Source organism: Martes martes (assembly GCF_963455335.1).
Source record: "Martes martes genome assembly, chromosome: 1".
In the NCBI taxonomy this organism is placed as follows: Eukaryota; Metazoa; Chordata; class Mammalia; order Carnivora; family Mustelidae; genus Martes; species Martes martes.
In genome coordinates, this window is record NC_137888.1 from 195,472,574 (window position 1) to 195,491,606 (window position 19,033).

General features: G+C 40.4%; 1 protein-coding gene across 2 annotated transcripts in view; it reads left to right on the top strand.

Annotated features, from left to right (window-relative positions):
- SFMBT1 (Scm like with four mbt domains 1) overlaps nucleotides 1-19,033 on the top strand; it is a 120,551-nt gene that overhangs the window by 79,304 nt on the left and 22,214 nt on the right. For both annotated transcript variants that reach the window (XM_080812245.1, XM_080812246.1), the window contains 7 exons: nucleotides 1,261-1,501; nucleotides 9,667-9,755; nucleotides 12,752-12,998; nucleotides 13,672-13,766; nucleotides 14,468-14,569; nucleotides 15,821-15,971; nucleotides 18,198-18,280. In XM_080812245.1, the coding sequence (XP_080668371.1) occupies nucleotides 1,261-1,501; nucleotides 9,667-9,755; nucleotides 12,752-12,998; nucleotides 13,672-13,766; nucleotides 14,468-14,569; nucleotides 15,821-15,971; nucleotides 18,198-18,280 (1,008 nt within the window). The remainder of the gene's footprint in view (nucleotides 1-1,260; nucleotides 1,502-9,666; nucleotides 9,756-12,751; nucleotides 12,999-13,671; nucleotides 13,767-14,467; nucleotides 14,570-15,820; nucleotides 15,972-18,197; nucleotides 18,281-19,033) is intronic.

Sequence of the window (19,033 nt, forward strand, 5' to 3'; positions counted from 1 at the left end):
TAACTGACTGAGCCACCCAGGAGCTCCTGTTTTCTGTTTCTGTCATTTTTCTCTGTATTTATTAATTGGTCTTTTATTACTCTAAGAATCTATCCCTTTATTGTTAGTTATTTTTTACAGTATGGACTCATGGGTATTATTTAAATCTATGGGTTATAACCCATTAATTTTACCATTTTATTGCTCAGATTGTCCCTAATATGAACATTGGGGGATCTTTCTGGTTGGCTCCCATGTCCTTTCTAAATGCCCCCATCATTTTTGGAGCATTTCCTTACTCTCTGGCATCACAAGATATTCTAGGCCCTTCATGTGTTTTTTTCTGCTCCAGAAGTGAAATCACTCATTTCTCCATGGAGCCCGTGTTCTTTTTCATTGGAGGATGGCATTTATAAATGAAGAATTTGTACACCAAGTTTGCTTATTGCTGATGGGTATCATTACTTAGAATCCCTGTCAATTCACAGAGCTAGGAAATGTATTAGCACCCACATACATGCACATCTGTCTGTCATTGTGACCTCATTCAGACACTTCTGATTCCAGCTCAGCGCCACCAGGATCGTGCTGATCCGCTCTTTCCTTGTTTTTACTTCTTTCTCCCACAGTGAGAAACGTGGCTTTCATTTCCCACAATATATGTATGTATTTAATCTTTGTATACACATGAAATAGTTCAGAATTGCTCACCTTTGCCTTTGTGACCATATAATTTATCATCTGAATTAGGACACTTTGAGAGAGAAACGGGGCATTTTTAATTATTATTCACGGATAACAGGTATAAACATAGACTGTTTCAGGGAAACTGGGAGGTGTGGCCCCCTACATATGGTATATATTATACTAATATATTATCATTATAACTGTTTTTGTCCTTCCCCTTTTTTAGCCTCATAAATTTTTTTGAAGGATGGAGAAATCACTCTTGAAAACATAATGTGTTGAAGGTTACTAAAATGGTGAACATTCAGCGATTTATGTACTGAATAGAAAACATTTTCTGTAATCATAGTAGGCTGCTTTGGTGAAAATACTGAGTTCTATTAAAATTCCTTCGGCGTCGGCAGGAACAGAGCAGCGTGCTGTTCTCTGTTCTGTTTGGAGTTTCTCAGGTTTCCCTTGAGAAGGTTTTATTTCATTTAGTGTTTCAGAATTGTAAGTTTTAAAAAAGAATTGTAAGCTTTAGAAAAGAATGTTGGCTAAAGAAATACTCATTTGAGGTACCTATCTGGTGGTTAGTAACATTTCCCTGTTCAGGTGGACACACGTTTGCAAAATGGATTTGCTCCTGGGATGAAACTGGAGGTGGCTGTGAAGACAGACCCTGAAACCTACTGGGTTGCCACCATCATCACCACCTGTGAGCAGCTGCTGCTTCTCCGCTATGATGGCTATGGGGAGGACCGGCGGGCTGACTTCTGGTGTGACATCAGGAAGGCTGACCTCTACCCCATTGGGTGGTGTGAGCAGAATAAGAAGACCCTTGAAGCCCCAGAAGGTAATCAAATACTTGCTCACAAGACGTGATATGGTACTGCTGTGTGCACAACCTTGAGGTTTTTGTTCTCCCGCACATGTGGGTTTTTCTAACTTCCTTGGGTTAGCATTTTGAATGAAAATATTGATAAGGAATAATGCACATTTCCCTATCTTTAAAAATTATTTTGGAGGCTTTGTAAAACTTTGGTTTTTTATGATACTCCTAGGAAGCATCAGTTGCGTATTGTCCTGTAAAACTGTGAGGCTCTTTGAGTTTGGGACTTGTAGGTCTGTTTATCTTGAAGTAGTTGGGCCAGATTGCTGTGCTGTTGATTCTCTTCTGATTTTATTGTCCTTCCTCTTCTCACCCCTCAGTGATCTGGGACCTGTGAGTTCTTAAAATGAGTCACCTGAAGTTCCCTTCCAGGAAAGAGCCTTACTGGGAGTAGAATCCAAATTGAGCGGGACAGAGACAGTAGGACAGGAGGAGGAGGAAGGTCATGTAAAGAAGGAGAAAGGGAAAGAAGGCTTCAGGTTTAAGGAAATACGAGAGCTTATATGTTTTTCTTTCAGCTACTTATTTTAATATAATTTCAGCTTTACAGAAAAGTTGCAAAAATAGCATAGAAAATTCCTAGAGACTTTTTGCCAATTTTCCCTAAATGTTGATGTTTTACCAAGTTTATGTTCTCCATCCCTCTCCCTCCCTCCCTCTGCCTCTCATATACACACACGTGTGTGATTTTTCAGTGAACCATTTGAGAGTCAGTTGTAGGCACGATGCCCTTTTATTCCTACCTTCCTGTACTAATAAGGACATTCATTAGCACAATAAAATAACAAAATAAGGAAATTAACTTTGGTATAACACTACGATTTAATCTGTAGATCTTATTTAGTTTTTACCCATAATGTTTTTATAGTAAAAGGAAATCCCAGATCATATGTCACATTCAGTTTTCATATCTCGTAAGATTCCTTTATTTTGGAACAGTTTCTTAGTCTTTGTCTTTCATGACTTTGACATTTTTGAAAGTTAATGGGCCCATTTTCTCAGTAATGTTGGTTATGCCTTGTTTCTTTTCCTGGTCCAGGATTCAGTCCAGGATCATACATTGTATTTGATTGTCATGTCTTTTTAGTTTCCCTGACCTTTCTTTGTCTTTCTTGGTGTTGATGTTTTTGAAGAGTACAAGCCAATTATTCTTTTAGAACGTTCCACAGTTTGGATTTGTCTGATGTTTCCTCAGACTCAGATTGTGCACTTTTGGTAGGAAAAATGCAGAAGTGACTTTCTGTCCTTCTAAGGCATCAGCCATTATTAGGACACACATACTGTTGGTTTGTCCTTAACTGGTGATATTAACTTGTGTCACTTGATTAATTTGGTGTATGCCAGGTTTTTCCACCATAAAATTACTTTTATACCTCTAATAAAGTATCTTGTAGGAAGATACTGTGAGATAATGTAACTATCTCATCACTTTTCAGACTTTTATCCACTATTTTTAGCACTGATTTATCATTTTTATCTGAAACAACTATTACTCTAATGTTTACCAAACAGTGTTTTCTGATTCTGCCTATATATCATAATAGGCTTTCTACAAGAGAAAGAGCTTTCCTTTTCCCCCATTTACATACATACATTTATGTATGTATGTGAGGGTAGACTCATGATTCTTACTTTACTCAATGGGTTATAATCCCTTACAGTCATTATTTATTTTGATGCTCACATTGTCCTGAATTTGGCAAGTGGGCACCCCTTTAAGCTGGCTGATGCGTCCTTTGTTATGTTCCCATCATTTTTTGAGTAGTTTCTTATGTTTTAGCTCAAGAAACTCTTCCCTGAAATCAGCCATTTCTTCAAGAAGTCCTGGCTTCTTTTGGTGAAGAATGGTATTTTGAAATGAAGATTTAGGTGTTAGGGTCCTTGGGGATCTGTGGGCTTCTTAGAAGCCTTTTTTTTTTTTTTTTTAAGATTTACTTACTTATTTTGAGAGAGAACCGGGGGTTGGATGGCAAAGGGAGAAAGAACCCCAGGCTGAGCTCAGAGCCTCATGTGGGGCATGATCCCAGGACCTTGAGATCAGGACCTGAGCTGAAATCAAGTGTTGGACGCTTAACTGACTGAGCCACCCAGTAGCCCCTAGCCGCCATATTTTAAGCGTTTTGTGAAAAAACATTTCAAGAGGAAGCTCTAGAGACGTGAAGCTACTGGTCTACCATCTCATCATGAGAGTCTAGGAAAATGCATGCATCTAATTTAAATGATTTTAGTTGAATACAAGGTTATTATAATGAAAGAGTGAGAGGGAGAGAGTGGAGAGAACGGTGGAGTAAAATCGTTCCAGAGAAATGTAACCACAAAAGAGTTGAACATTGTGTCACAAAAAAACATTTCAAAAAACCAACTAAGAGAAAGTAGTAACAATGATAGAAGCAGTGAGAAAAAGTATAAATAAAATTTATAAAAATTCAGAAATGAGATGGAAAAAAGGGAGATTTGAAAGGAGAAAGAGTAGGAGTTAGATAAGAACTAGAAATAAAAAAATACTGGAAATGAAGACTAAGTTAATGTGAACTCAGGAACAAATCTACCATGGATAATAGCTGAAGAGAAATGGAGGATGAAAAGGAAGAAAAATTTTAAAATAAAAAAGAAATGAGGAAAGAAAAAAGACTTGGGGTAGAGTCCTTGAAGAAAACCACCACAGTGAAACAATATAGTACTATCAACTTTCATTCAAGAAAACTTGACTAAAATACATATAGAAAGGGCTCACTTGCACACAGGAAAATCAAGTGAGAACAGCTCTATCAAGGTGTGTTCTAATGACAATTGAACGGGTAATTTTTAAGATTTTATTTATTTACTTGTTTATTAGAGAGAGAGACAGAGAGTGAGCAGGAGGGAGGGGCAGAGGGAGAAGCAGGCTCCCCACTGAGCAGGGAGCCCGCTGTCAGATTCGATCCCAGGACCCTGAGATCATGACCTGAGCTGAATTGAAGGCAGACGCTTAACTGACTGAGCCACTGAGGTACCCCTGACACTTGAACTTTAAAGATTTATTTATTTATTTATTTGTCAGAGTGAGAGAGAGAGAGAGAGAGAGCACAGGCAGACAGAGTGGCAGAGGGAGAAGCAGAGGGAGAAGCAAGGAGCCCGATGTGGGACTCGATCCCAGGACGCTGGGATCATGACCTGAGCCGAAGGCAGCCGCTTAACCAACTGAGCCACCCAGGCGTCCCGACACTTGAACTTTAAAGTAAAATAAAATCCCTTGGTTATTCAGGCAAAAGTTCCAAATTTCTTGAAAAGGAGGGAAAACAAGATTGTTATCAGACTAATAAACAATAGTGCTTTATGATAAAAGATATTAGGGTAATATAGTTAAGAAATTCAGTAAAAGAATCTATGAGATAAGGGGTTTACATCTGGCCACATTGAACTTCAGGTATAAAGGCTATAAGCCGACTCTTAGGAAGATGTGAAGATTCAGGAACAGCGTTCCTCTGAACCCTTCCTAAGACATCCATTGGGGAATGAGCTTCAGAAAACCAAGTGAATGAAGAAGAGATATTAGCATAAGAACTGTGAATGAGACATTAAATATATGTGTAGCTGTAGAACTTGGAACTAAAGGAATGTTCCAGAGGAGACAGTGTAGTAGTATGTAATGGCTCCATGATCTGACAGTACAGATACAGTGTAACTGTAAACCTGTGAGGCTGCGGAGGGCGGGTGGGGGAGGGCGTGTGCATTGTGGTAAACCTCACTTGCTGCCTTTTCAAAACACCAGCTTTACTGCAGAGTAGTTAAATGAATTACCTTTTATTTTTTATTTTTTTAACTAATTATCTTTTAAATGTTAATTGAGAGTAAAAGACAATTACCTAAAACGAGATGGTAAGGAAGAGGAGAAAAAAGAGGTTTTGGCTAATGTTAGTGTTGTTTAGAGAACAAAGAAATGGAAAATAGTCCAAAAATAGAACTAAAGTGTTATATGAAGGTACTAGTATATACTAAGTATACACAGAAGAACAAAAACACAAACCTTTCTAAATGCCGTAAGATAGATTTTAAAAAACATGTATGTTCAAATAAAATAGATCATGTAGCGAGAGTCTACACATACACACACACACATCAGTAACTTATATTTAACAATATGAAAAAATTGAGGGCATACCTTTTTTTAAAATTTTCTATTTTTTATTAACATATAATGTATTATTAGCCCCAGGGGTACAGGTCTGTGAATCACCAGGGTTACACACTTCACAGCACTCACCGTAGCACATACCTTCCCCAACGTCCATAACCCAACCACCATCTCCCTACTCCCACCCCCAGCAACCCTCAGTTTGTTTTATGAGATGAAGAGTCTCTTATGGTTTGTCTCCCTCCTGATCCCATCTTGTTTTATTTTTTCCTTCGAGGGCATACCTTTTGATAACATCCATAAACATTAATGGGCTTAGTCTTCTATTAAAAGTAAAAGTATAGTTCAGGTTCACTCAGAAAGCAAAACCCACTTTTTAAATTTTAATTTAATTTAATTTATTTATTTGAGAGAGAGAGAGTGAGAGAATGGTGAGGGACAGAAGGAGAAGAAGGCTTCCCACTGAGCTGGTAGCCACATGCAGGGCTTGACCCCAGGACCCCAGGATCATGACTTGAGCCAAAGGCAGACACTTAACCAGCTGAGCCACCCAGGCACTCCTGCAAAATCCACTCATGTGCTGTACAGGAGACCCACCTAATGGAGAGATTCTGCAAGGATTAAAATACAGGGATGGACAAAGATATACAAAAATCAAATCAAATAGAAAAGAAAGTAGGAGTGTAAGTCTTGGTATTTCATAAAGATCAGAAAGCATTATGAGATAAAAGGTTAACTTTATAATGATAAAAGCTGCAGTGCATGGTTTAAAAAAAAAGGTGACCATCTACATATAGTCACGGAGTGTTCTGGTTATCTTGTTTCTTGAAAAGAGAAAAATGTATGAAGAATGAAGGAGGAAGCATATAAATGTGTATATGTGAAGTTCATTTTTTTTGTTTGTTTTGTGAAGTTCATTTTTAAAAAATAAAAGGGTAAGTCTATTTAAAAAGTTTCCTATGGGAGGAGGAGCCCCAGTGGCTCATTCAGTTAAGTGTCTGCCTTCAGCTTAGGTCATGATGTCAGGGTCCTGGGATTGAGTCCCTGCCTTGGACTCCCTGCTCAGTGTGGAGCTGGCTTCTCCCTCTCCTTCTGCCCCTTTCCCCACTCACACTCACATGCTCTCTCTCTCACGTGCTCTCTCAAATAAATAAATAAAATCTTCAAGGAAAAAAAAAGTTACCTGTGGGGAAATAAGGAAGTGGAATGAAAGAGGGGCCAGGGATAGAAGCTAGGTTTTCTGAATGTACGTATTTTGTAGATTTGAATTTTGAACTATGTATTTTTAGAACTATAAAACAAAATTTTTAAAGAAAATTTCTAAAAAATAAAAATAAAAGCAGCATAGAAATGTAACTGTGTATGGAGATTGTAAAGTGACCATTCAGAGAATTATTTCATTGGCTTTCAGATACAGTAATTTAAATGTACATTCCTAATAGGGGTATATATCATAACCACAAAAACAAAAGTAAGCTGTTTTTGGTCATCATTGTTAGGGGGAAAATTAATGTTATTTTGAAGTAATATACAGGTATTGTGGGATCAAGTCATAACGAAATGTGTGAGAGCTAGGGTTTTTAGCAGGAAAGAAAGAAAACAGAAGTTGGATAAATGAAGTTAAGTAGAAACAATGTCTTCATTAATTTGTATTGGAAGTATCGATATGAACTCCTGATACGATTTATGTCTTTAAAAAAAGTGAAGATACTTCTTTGTTTTAGATACTGAAAAGGTCTAGAAACACAAACAGTATAAAGAATATTTAAAAATGAGCACCCTTGGCACCCTAGTTATGACCTCTAAATATCATTTTACCTGAGTAAGTTGTTTCTCCTTGGAGAAGGAGCGGATTCCTGGACAGGAGCAGGAAAGGTACAAGCTGAGCCTGGGATACCATTCATACCAAAAGTAGGAAAGATGTCAGTAACTGTTTACTAGGGTCATGTGTCAAAAGAGATTCCTTGTGGTTAAAGACAGGACAGTATAAGCATCAGTAAGACAATAGCTGCAGTGACCTGGAACATGTCATATGTGATATAGCCAATAGTTTCCCAGTGAGACTCGTAAACAGAACGCTCACTGATTGCCTTTGGAAGATACTAGGGAAGCCACCGATGATTTTGAAGGCTGGTAAATACAGGGAAAGATAAGAAGAATCAAACATGTATCCTGGCTTTTTTCTGTGAACTACACCTCAGGGTAATGAACTAGTTGAAGAAGTGAAATTTTTCTTTATAGAATATTTTCGTTAGTACACAAAAAAAGGGATGATGGAAAAATCACCATTTTTAGTCTCTAATGAATCAGTGTATCTATGCAGTGACCATTAAAAGCTGCTAACACCACAAAAGAAGAGGAGACAACCAGACTGATTGTGCTTCTTGATGGGCATGGTAGAAGGTTACAACTCCACTCACGAACTGTTCTCGGCAGTGCCCCCCTCCCAAAAATGAGATCTGAATTCGATCAAGCCTATAACCCTAAGTACTGATTTATAGAAAATACAGAGGTTAATGGAGTAGCTGGTTACCCACCCACAGGGAGGCAACCAGTAAAAGCAGACTCAGAAGAACTCTAAACAGACAAAAGGCTCTCTCTCAACAGCAAATACGCTGCTAGAAAAAGAGAGAGTAGGGAGTTGGAGGGGGAGAAAGAGCGTATGGATTAAAACAGACTTGAGCAATATATCGCCATTTGTGGTATATGTATCTCATTGGGATCCTGATTTAACCAAGCAAATTGGAAAAACTGTTTATGAGACATTTGGGTAAATTTAAATTTTGGACTTTTTTGTTGAAGAATTATTAATTTTTTAATGTGTGATATTGTTGTATTTATATCAGAAGTAATTTTCTTTTAGAAATACATACTAGGGTGCCTGGGTGGCTCAGTGGGTTAAGTGTCCAGCTTGTGATTTCAGCTCTGGTCAAGGTCTCATGGGTCATGGGACTGAGCCCCACGTCACACTCTGCACTCAGTGGGGAGTCTGCTCGAGATTCTCGCTTTCCCTCTTCCTCTGCCTTTTCCCTTCTCACGCACTGTCTTTCTCTGTCTCTCATATGTATAAATAAAAATCTTTAGAAATACATACTGAGATTAAACTGGATGAAATTATATAATACAATTATGTGATGTTAGGAGTTGGCTCTTAAAAAATCTGTGGTTGGATGGGGCAGACTGTGTGAGGGTGTAGATCATCAGGGATTGGCAAAATACCTGTAGAGGACCAGACAGTAAATATTTTAGGCTTTACGGACCATGTGATCCCTGTAACAGCTACCTAATGCTACCTTTGTAGTGTAAAGCAGCCGCAGACAGTGTGTAAACACATGGGCATGACTGTGTTCCAATAAAACTTTAATTATAAAAATAGACAATAGGCTGAAGTTAGCCCCCAGGTTGTAGTTTGCCAACAACTCCTGGAAAGACCGACCATGAAGTGACAGTTGTGAAAGCTGGGGTACCTGGGGTCATTATACTATTTTCTCTACTTTTATATATATCTGAGGATTCCCATCATAAAAAAAAAGAAAGTAGTTAATTTTTGGATAAAATTGGGCCCAGCTGGGGCACCTGGGTGGTTCAGTTCGTTAAGCATCTGCCTTCAACTCGGGTCATGATCCTAGGGTCCTGGGATCGAGTCCCGCATCGGGCTCCCTGCTTGGCGGGGAGTCTGCTTCTCCCTCTCCTCCCTGCTTGTGCTCTGTCACTCTCTCTCAAATAAACAAAATCTTAAACAAAACAAAACAAAACAAAACAAAAAACTGGACCCAACTCCCTGTTGCTGTATTCTCTTTGTTTTGTGTATACCTCTAATGAGGAAGTAGATCTATTGAGACGGGGTTTTTTTTAAGCTCTGAAAGAAGCAATATGTTGGAGTCAGATATTAAAAATATAAATGCATCTCTAAATCACTTTCAGTGGTTTAACTTCTCCGTATTTGGTTGAGTTTAGTTTCTCTGTGTTCTATAGCTGACATTATGAGTAATCACTCATTTATCCCCTCATCTAGGCATCAGAGATAAAGTGTCTGATTGGGATGAGTTTCTGCGGCAGACCCTGATGGGAGCGTGTAGCCCTCCTGTTCCACTTCTCGAAGGCGTGAGTATTATTGCTTGCAGAATCAGTGTGGAAAACCCTTCTCATCCTCAGTGATATTTCCTGTCCAAGGAATCTTAAAATTGGTTGCTCATTTATCACTCTAATGCAAATAAGCATTGTTACTACACACCTAGACAATGGGTGTTGGTGGGTTTAAACTTATCCTCACAGGTTGCCAACTGGTGCCTTACTTAGTGCCTGAACTGTTCTGAATTTGTTGCTAACACATAAAAATCTAGTTTTCAAGATTCTTTTATGAAATTGGAAAATGTGGCCTCTTGGGGCTCTCTGTCATCGAGCAGGTGCTGATTTCACTTCAGGAATTTTAACTCCCACCCCAGGTGACTTGAGACTCCCTTTTGTTTTGCTTAGAAGATAGCAGACCTGTTGTATTCTTACCACCTACCTGCCTTCAACAGTCCTTTTAAATTAGTGTAGCTTTTAAACTTGTTAGTGATTATAATATAGATTTCTTGTTTTTATGAAATCCGTTTATTGGTTGTGACATTTCTAAGTTCTATTTTGTCACTTTCTGTCATACCAGTTGTATTCTTTGTGGCATATGTGAAATGCAATGTATGAACATTCCAATTTCTCTACATTTTTGCCAACACTTGTTACTCTCTTTGGGTTATAGCTATGCTACTGAATATGAAGCAGTTTCTCATTTTGAGTTGCATTTTCCTAATGACAAATGATGTTGAATATCTTTTTCTGTACTGTTTGCCATTTGTATATCTTCTCTGGGGAGTGTCTTTGCCCATTTTTAAAATGGGTTGTCTTTTTATTACAGAACTGTAAGAGCTCCTTATGTCTGGTAACAAGTCCAGGTCAGACACATGATTTCCAGATATTTTGTGGACTGTCTTTTCACTTTCTTAATGATACTATTTGCAGCACAAAAGTTTATTTTGATGTATTCCAGTTTATCTATTCTGTTGTTCTTGTTGCTTGTACTTTTGGTGTCATACCTGATTAGGCTTTGTTTAATGCAGGGTTACAAAGATTTACTGCTCTATATTCTACATGTTTGATAGTTCTGACTCTTACATCTCATTCTGTGATCTGTTCACATTCCCCTTTAAAACTCGATTGACAGGGGCGCCTGGGTGGCTCAGTGGGTTAAGCCACTGCCTTCAGTTTGGGTCATGATCCCAGGGTCCTGGGATCGAGCCCCACATCGGCTCTCTGCTCCACGGGGAGCCTGCTTCCTCCTCTCTCTCTGCCTGCCTCTCTGCCTACTTGTGATCTCTGTCTGTCAAATAAATAAATTAAAAAAAAAAAAAAACTCTATTGACAGATACTCTCAGCTGACCTTTATATTTTATCCTCTGACTCATTTCCTTATGCTTAGCCAGGTCCTGGCACACACTAAACAAACACTGAGTAAAATTTTAATGAATGAATGAAATCTTGAACAAATGATTTAATAGATATCCAGCTCTACATTGACCTTGATTCTGCCATCCTTTTTTTTTTTTTTAAGATTTTATTTATATTTGACAGACAGAGATCACAAGTAGGCAGAGAGGCAGGCAGAGAGAGACAAGGAAGCAGGCTCCCTGCTGAGCAGAGAGCCTGATGCAAGGCTCGATCCCAGGACCCTGGGATCATGACCTGAGCCGAAGGCAGAGGCTTTAACCCACTGAGCTACCCAGGTGCCCCTCTGCTATCCTGATTTTTAGCTGTGAATGTGTTCCTCCATTTGTTCATGTTCTTTTGCATATATATGAATATGTAAGTGTTGCAGAGCCATTGTTATTAGTGAAAAAAAGTAAGTTTGAATATTAAGAAATGGTTAAGTGATGGCATTAGAATCAGCATTGCCTTTTATTCTTTTTTCTAGCTTTTTAAAAAAAGATTATTTATTTGAGAGAGAGTGTGTATGAGTGAGGGGTAGAGGGAGAGGAAGAGGCAGACCCCTCTGAGCAGGGACCCCTGTGTGGGGTTGGATCCCAGGACCCCAGGATCTTGACCGGAGCCGAAGGCAGATGCTTAAACCAACTGAGCCACCCAGGCATCCCTATTGTAGCTTTTTTTTTTTTTTTTAAGATTTTATTTATTTATTCGACAGAGATCACAAGTAGGCAGAGAGAGAGAGAGAGGAAGGGAAGCAGGCTCCCCGCCGAGCAGAGAGCCCGATGCGGGGCTCGATCCCAGGACCCGGGGACCATGACCCGAGCCGAAGGCAGAGGCCTTAACCCACCGAGCCACCCAGGCGCCCCCCTACTGTGGCTTTTAATATGTATCTAGAGAGTGATAATTAAACTTTTCTGTTCCATCGGCATAATCAAAACACTCTGTTGATAGGAACATTGTTGTGAAATGAGTAAAAAATCAGAAACAGCTGAAGTGCCATCAGTAGATAAGTGGATAAATTGCTGCCCATTTATAACACAGAATATCAATAAGACAGTGTAAGAGAATGAAGGAGATTTATATGTGCTATAATAGAAAGATAGCCATGATGTATTAAGTGGCAAACAGGAACTGAAAGAGTATACAGTGCCCCTATTTTTTCAAAAAACATGAGAAAGACAGACACAGGTGGATGTTGACTGTTGTGTAGAAAACCCAGGTTCAGAGTGGGCGCCTGGCTGTTCACCATGGTTCTTTCTCGGAGGTGGGATTGTGAGGGATTTTGACTTTTGCCATGTTTGATTTTTTGTTTAATGGTGATCATATTTGCTTTTGCAATCAGACTAAGTAATGATGATAATTTAAAATTTTTTACTAGATGAAACTGTACAACATAGTCCTAGAGACAGAGGTCTGTAAAAATAGTTTCATTACATTATAAGTAGAATTTTCTTTAAGGTACACATTTTCATGTCATCTAGAAATAATAGTGTAGAGACTTGTATGATATTAGGCCTTTCAGCGTCATGGCTTTGAGGGGGTAGAAATATAAAGGCTCATTGAAGATCCTTTACAGCTTGACTTTTTAAAATACTGTGTGAGCTTCTCATAATCATTTTCACCTCTTGTACCTACAGCTCCGCAACGGGAGGAATCCTTTAGATCTCATTGCTCCAGGCTCCAGGCTAGAATGTCAAGCTTTCCGGGACTCATTAAGCACTTGGATTGTTACTGTAGTAGAAAACATTGGGGGAAGACTGAAGCTGTGTTATGAAGGACTTGAAAGTTCTGACAATTTCGAGCATTGGTTGTATTACTTGGATCCGTTTCTTCATCACGTTGGTTGGGCTGCTCAACAGGGATATGAGCTTCAGCCCCCATCAGGTGAAGATGTCTATATAACATTTTTCTTTTAACTGTTATGTTAATGTGATGTTTTTACTACCGTTGATGAGACTGAAAAATAGTTTGATAACTGTGTATTACAAAAGTGTAATAGAGATGTTGCAAAAAAACCCTCATATATTTAAGTGCCCATTTTTCTTTTGTTTTATTAATTTAGTAATTTACCATACATCTTGATGTACCTTATGGACTCCTGCCCCAACTCATACTGACCCCTTACCAAAATTGAAGGAAAATTTTCTAGGTAGCATTTAGCTAGGTATAGGAGTAGGATAGGTCTTAGGATAGGCCTTGGTTCAGAGTGAATTGTTGATTAGAAGAAATGACAACAATCTCAAAACCCGAGTTACGGTTTAAAGCAGTCTGCACTTCTTATGTGCTTCCCTTGGGGGCTTCTGCGATTTTGCGGCCTGCAGCTGTCCTTCTGATCTTGCTGCGGGGATTTTGCCCAGGCCAACTACCCAGCTCTCAACAGAGGGGACAAAGTCCTGAAGTCAGGGTGCAGGTTGTGTGAGTGCAGATTGTCTAAGTGCTCTGGAGCCCTTTCTTTTCCCCATGGAAAGTGACTTTTCTGTTTACGTGAATGTTTCAGAACAGATAGAATGTGTGTACATTCTCCTCACTTAAAATGTCCTGTCTTGTTTTATAAAAGCCATCCGGCATCTGAAGAATGAAGCTGAGTGGCAGGAGATCTTGGCCAAAGTGAAGGAGGAGGAGGAAGAGCCGTTACCATCATACTTATTTAAGGTAAAAGCAAAACAGGACGGATTGGTGCCCACCTTCTCACAGCAGGGTCCGGCAGTCAGGGGAGGCACAGAGCAGACAGTAACCCAGGGGGTCAGTGAGAATGCTGGGGTGTCTGAAGGAGGAAAGGTTTGAAGGCTGGAGTGTTGGGGATCCTGCTTTTCTTCTAAAAGTAGTCTAGGTTTTCTCCCAACATTCTCTAAAACCATTTGAGTCTTTTCTTTTCCACTCTTTTTTTTTTCTTTAAAGATTTTATTTATTTATTTGACAGACAGAGATCACAAGTAGGCAGAGCGGCAGGCAGAGAGAGGGGGGAAGCAGGCTCCCTGCCGAGTAGAGAGCCCGATGCGGGACTCGATCCCAGGACCCTGAGATCATGACCTGGGCTGAAGGCAGAGGCTTAACCCCTGAGCCACCCAGGAGCCCCTTCTTTTCCACTCTTAACTACATAGCCCCAACTTGTTATAAAATAACAAACTTGTTTTCCTCCAGTGGCCTTTGTGTACCAAATACAGGGAGTAGGAGTACTTCCTGTGTTTTTGTTTCTGAATAATTTTTTCCAGGAAAGAAAATACAGGATTAAATTATTTACCAGGAACTGGACAGTTCTATTTTAATTAATTAAGAGTAGTATTCAGCTATATATGAGTATAAAGTGAATGAAAATACTGTATTTTTATTCCTTCTTGGTGTTTGCATTTCAGGACAAACAAGTTATTAGCACTCATTCATTCTCTGTAAATATGAAGTTGGAAGCTGTGGATCCCTGGTCTCCTTTTGAGATCTCTCCTGCTACAGTTGTTAAGGTAAAAGGGGGACAACTCTCTTGGTATGAATTCCTGCAAGGGTGACTTGTTTAGGAAAGTGGTTAGAGTTTTGATTTTCAGGTTCTGCTACTCTGAGCCATGTTTCTCCTAAGCGAGGCTCGAATGACTTCTGTGCACATTTTGTATTTGTATGTCCAGTTCCCCGTGGCCTATTCCTTCTTCTGGGCCTGGTCGCCCCAGCCAACCACAGCTTGGGCACCCGAGTAGTGGGGCGTGGTCTGTGGGGCAGGCCTCGTGGTGCATAACCAGAGGGCACTTATCCAGCAGGCAGGCCTCGGTGTCTGGGAAGTCTGGGCACAGGCAACAGTGTCAGTGTCCACCCAAGTACAGGGCTCAGTGGGTGAGGGGATGTGGGGGCGGGGCAGGTGGACTGTGTCATGAGCTCTGTCCAGGATTGCTCTAGAATGGAGTCCGGAGTCCAGTCTTTTGGAAGGCTGACAAAAGTAAGGCTCCTATCGGGAGTAAGCACAGGAGCTGGGCAGGTTGTCAGGCCCTGGTAACTCTGTGACTGGCCCGAGGCACAAGACAAGGGGTTAGTTCAGGATTGGAGCAAAGGCCCACTGACCCAGAGTAGAGCCAGAAGACAGGTGTGACTAGAGGAGTGGTCGCTTGGATGCTGAATTGTTTGACCTCTTGAGATTTAATTTAATTTAATTTTTTTATTTTATTTATTATTATTTTTTTGCCTTAGGATATTATTCTAAGAACAGGGAGGGATTCTGAACCTGCAGTGGGGTCAGAAGGCCCCTTCTGGAGACTGAAGGGCCGTGGGGTGGCAAGGAGCCGGAGTGGGTTAATAAAACCTTTTTGGCATTTGAAACTAGGCTAGGACCCAGAAATCCAATGTACAAGTTGTGGCGGACTCCTCACTCAGCCTAAACCTAAGTTTTGTTTGGAGCCCAAATTCTTAGATTTGAACCCAGGTTCTGATTCTTTCTTGCTGGGTAAAATGGGGCAAGTTGTTTAAGCTCTTTTTAAATCCCATTTCCTTATCTTCAGAATGGGGTTGATAATGGTACCTACCTTATTATGTTGTAAGGAGGATTAAAACTGAGTTAACGCATGAAAAGCATTTAATGAGAACAGTGCCTGACGTGGTATGTGGTGTTCTTTACACCCGCTGTGGCTATGCAGTTTTGTAACATGTTTATCCCCGCCAAGGAAATGACACACACGTGTCCTTCCATATAAAACCATTGGCCTGTATTGTCTGTCCGATTGTATGCACAGGTTTTTGATGAGAAGTACTTCCTGGTGGAAATGGATGATTTGCGACCAGAGAATCATGCCCGGCGATCTTTTGTGTGTCATGCTGACAGTTCTGGTATTTTCCCCGTGCAGTGGAGTCTGAAGAATGGTTTACACATCAGCCCCCCTCCTGGTAAGTAGTTGTTCTGTTCTGAATTGTTCATTACAGGCTTCTTTTTGAGAAGGATTTATCAGATGGCATCACCTGGATCTTTTGTGTCTCTCTCTCTCTCTCTTCCTTACCCAAGCCTGTCCTTAACATTTTTGGGTCCCAAGACAAGTACAAATGAAGGCCTTGATTCCATATATTTACATATTTGCAAGTTTTAAGTTAAGCTAAAAAACTATTAAATATTAAGTATGTTCTGTCCTCCGACCTTGACCAATATGTCTTCATAACAGCCTGGGGTTTCATGGGGGTTCCTGGTTTGCTCCCTCCTGTGTCTGTTGTGAGGGTGCAGAGGAGTGAGGGGAGGGCGTACAGGGAGTGTCAGGAGCTGGCGTTCAAGGAAATGCCTCAGGACCAGAGCTGGAAGGTAGGAGGCACATGATTGTGATTTTTCGGTTTCTGGACATGCCTCCGGCGTGAGGCTCATCAGACTTCAGAGGAAGGTTGATGATTAGAGCAGGACTCAGAGAAACTGTAGGTAGGAAAGCAGAAACTCATTTTCCTGGTGTTTACAACTTTACAAAATATAATCTTTTTATATATTTTTTAGGATTCTATTTAGAGAGAGCATGTGAGTGGGGGCTGGGGGGAGGGCCAGAGGGAGAGAGAAAATCTCAAGTGGGCTCCATGCCCAGTGCAGAGCCCACATGGGGCTTGATCTGACGACCTTGAGATCATGACCTGAGCCAAAGTCAAGAGTCAGATGCTTAACTGACTGAGCCACCCAGGCGCCCCTGCAAAATATAATCGTTGGTCCTTTAATCAAGGCTCTTAAATATGATGGTAGTTAACATTGAGTGAAATTTTTAATATTTTTAAACTGACGATATCTGGGCATGTCAAATGTTAATCTGGCTTTTGTATCAGCACATCATATTATTTGATTGGCAGTCTGTGTATCCTTTATTAGTAGAGTTTTGGTGAACACAGCTTCACTTTCTAAATGTTGAATGCTGGAACACTGGGCTAGAAGTACTCTTCTGTGTTAACAAGAGTCATAAACTCAGACCCTTTTGCTGTTTATTCAGCCTCCATTCATCCAACAAACGTTTGTGGAATATTTGCTATGAGCTAGGCATTGGGCTCATCTGTGACTGGGGAGACAAAAGTGAGTACGACGGTTCCTTCAAGGAGCAAGTAGGAGAAAACAGTAATGGAGCCTCCCAGGTTCTCCCATCAGTGAACAGAGAGTGGGCATGCCTGCCTGGAGGTGGTGGCAGGAGGGCACAAGCCTGCAGGAGGAAGTTCTTGCTGTTCTAGAAGGCTCTGGATATCCCAAGTTCTTTATCTTACCTGCTGCCTTTATGTGTAAAGGAAAAGCAATTATTAAAGGTAATGGAACTTTCAGCATTGTTACAGACCGCTCATCTGTCTGTAAGTAGGAGGAAAGTAGTAGGTGATATAACTGAAAATGGCAGCTAATGTAGTGTGAGGTATAGAGGTGGAGAACAGGGGGAGAGCGTGGTGCCAGTCTAAGTTGGGCAGAGGAGGGATTGCAGGGGCTGTGTGTCTGTCAGGTGGTGTAGTGTGGTAGCCTGCTCTGTGCCTGGGAAGTTGTCCACTCTGGGCGGCAGCCAGGGGGCCGGGTCTGAGAGGCCGCTACCAGGAACCTTGGCGGACTGAAGCAGGCAGTTAAGCTCGACTCTTGCTGAAATGAATTCATGATTAAGGTTTTAAGAGCATTGTGATTCTATAAAACAGGAATCTGAAAACAGTGCTGAGAGCATTGTGTCAGGAGTGGCTAAGATATATGAGGGCACAGCTTTGTGAGAGCAAAAAGATTATTTACTGTCTCTTCCTTTAGAGCCCAACTTGGAATAGAATGTATAGTGAGACTCTATTTATTAGAACAATTCAAATCCAGTCATAAGTGTCTTAAATTCTTTCGGTAAACTGCCAGCAGCTAATCAAATAAAATAATGTTGAAAATAAATGCATAGTTTGGAACTAGAAAGTTTAAAAAAAATGTATCTGAAGAATTTTATCATATTGCTACGGTTTAACCAGAGTGGCTCTGCTTTATGACATGAACGATGCTTTGGATTTGTAGGTTGTTTTCCCTCCTCCCTAAAATGAGCCAAGTCCTCAGCTTAACAAATGAGAAGTTCTGGTGGACACCTGGCAGAATGGAAGAGCCAGGCAGGCACGTGTGGTGTGAATCTTTTTTTTTTTTTTTTTGTCCTTCCCTAGGCTACCCAGGCCAGGACTTTGATTGGGCCGACTACCTCAAACAGTGTGGTGCTGAAGCTGCTCCCCAGAGGTGCTTTCCTCCGGTGAGAACCCCGGGCCCCTCATCACCGTTCTCGTCTGCCCGGCACTGCTGTGCTTCCCGGGCTCACGTGGTTATTACTTAGTCCTGTCACTCAACCCAAATGAGCATCTTGTTGACTATAATAAAATGGTCCAAGGAAAATTCATTTACTGTGGAAGTTAATTTGTTAATTTAATTGGTTTTTAAAGTTTATCAGTTTTTTTTAATTTAGTTGAAATCGTGCATTTTTTTAGTTCATAATTATTTTTGGCAGTCCAAAAATGTGAAAAAATATTTAAATATTAAGTAGAAAGAAATCATTAAGCTTATTTAAAAACACTTCTGGGAAAATATTACATGCATATGGTTTACAACACCAAAGAGCAATCAAGGGCTTACAGTATCAAACAACAGCTCCCTGCCCCATCCCTCACTGTGGCCTCCCTTTCCAGGAGTACTCATTCCTGTTGTTCTGGTATTTGTACTTAAATCGTTCTCAGAATAGCACAGTGTCGTCTTTTGAGGCATTAATTTTAGACATGTCTCTTGGCTGTGTGTTATGGTGAAGGAGCACTTAGCTATTTTGTATCACCTTTCTCCTCTGTCTTACCTCCTCTGTCTTACCCACCTCTTCCTCCTGTTAGGGTTATGTTACAATGTGGAGTTGAATCTGGATTGAATACTTATACTACTGTATGCATTCGTATGTTATTCACAGTTGAGCACTGCATTAATGATTTTCCTTTATTTGTCCTCAAGTTAATAATTGCCTTGT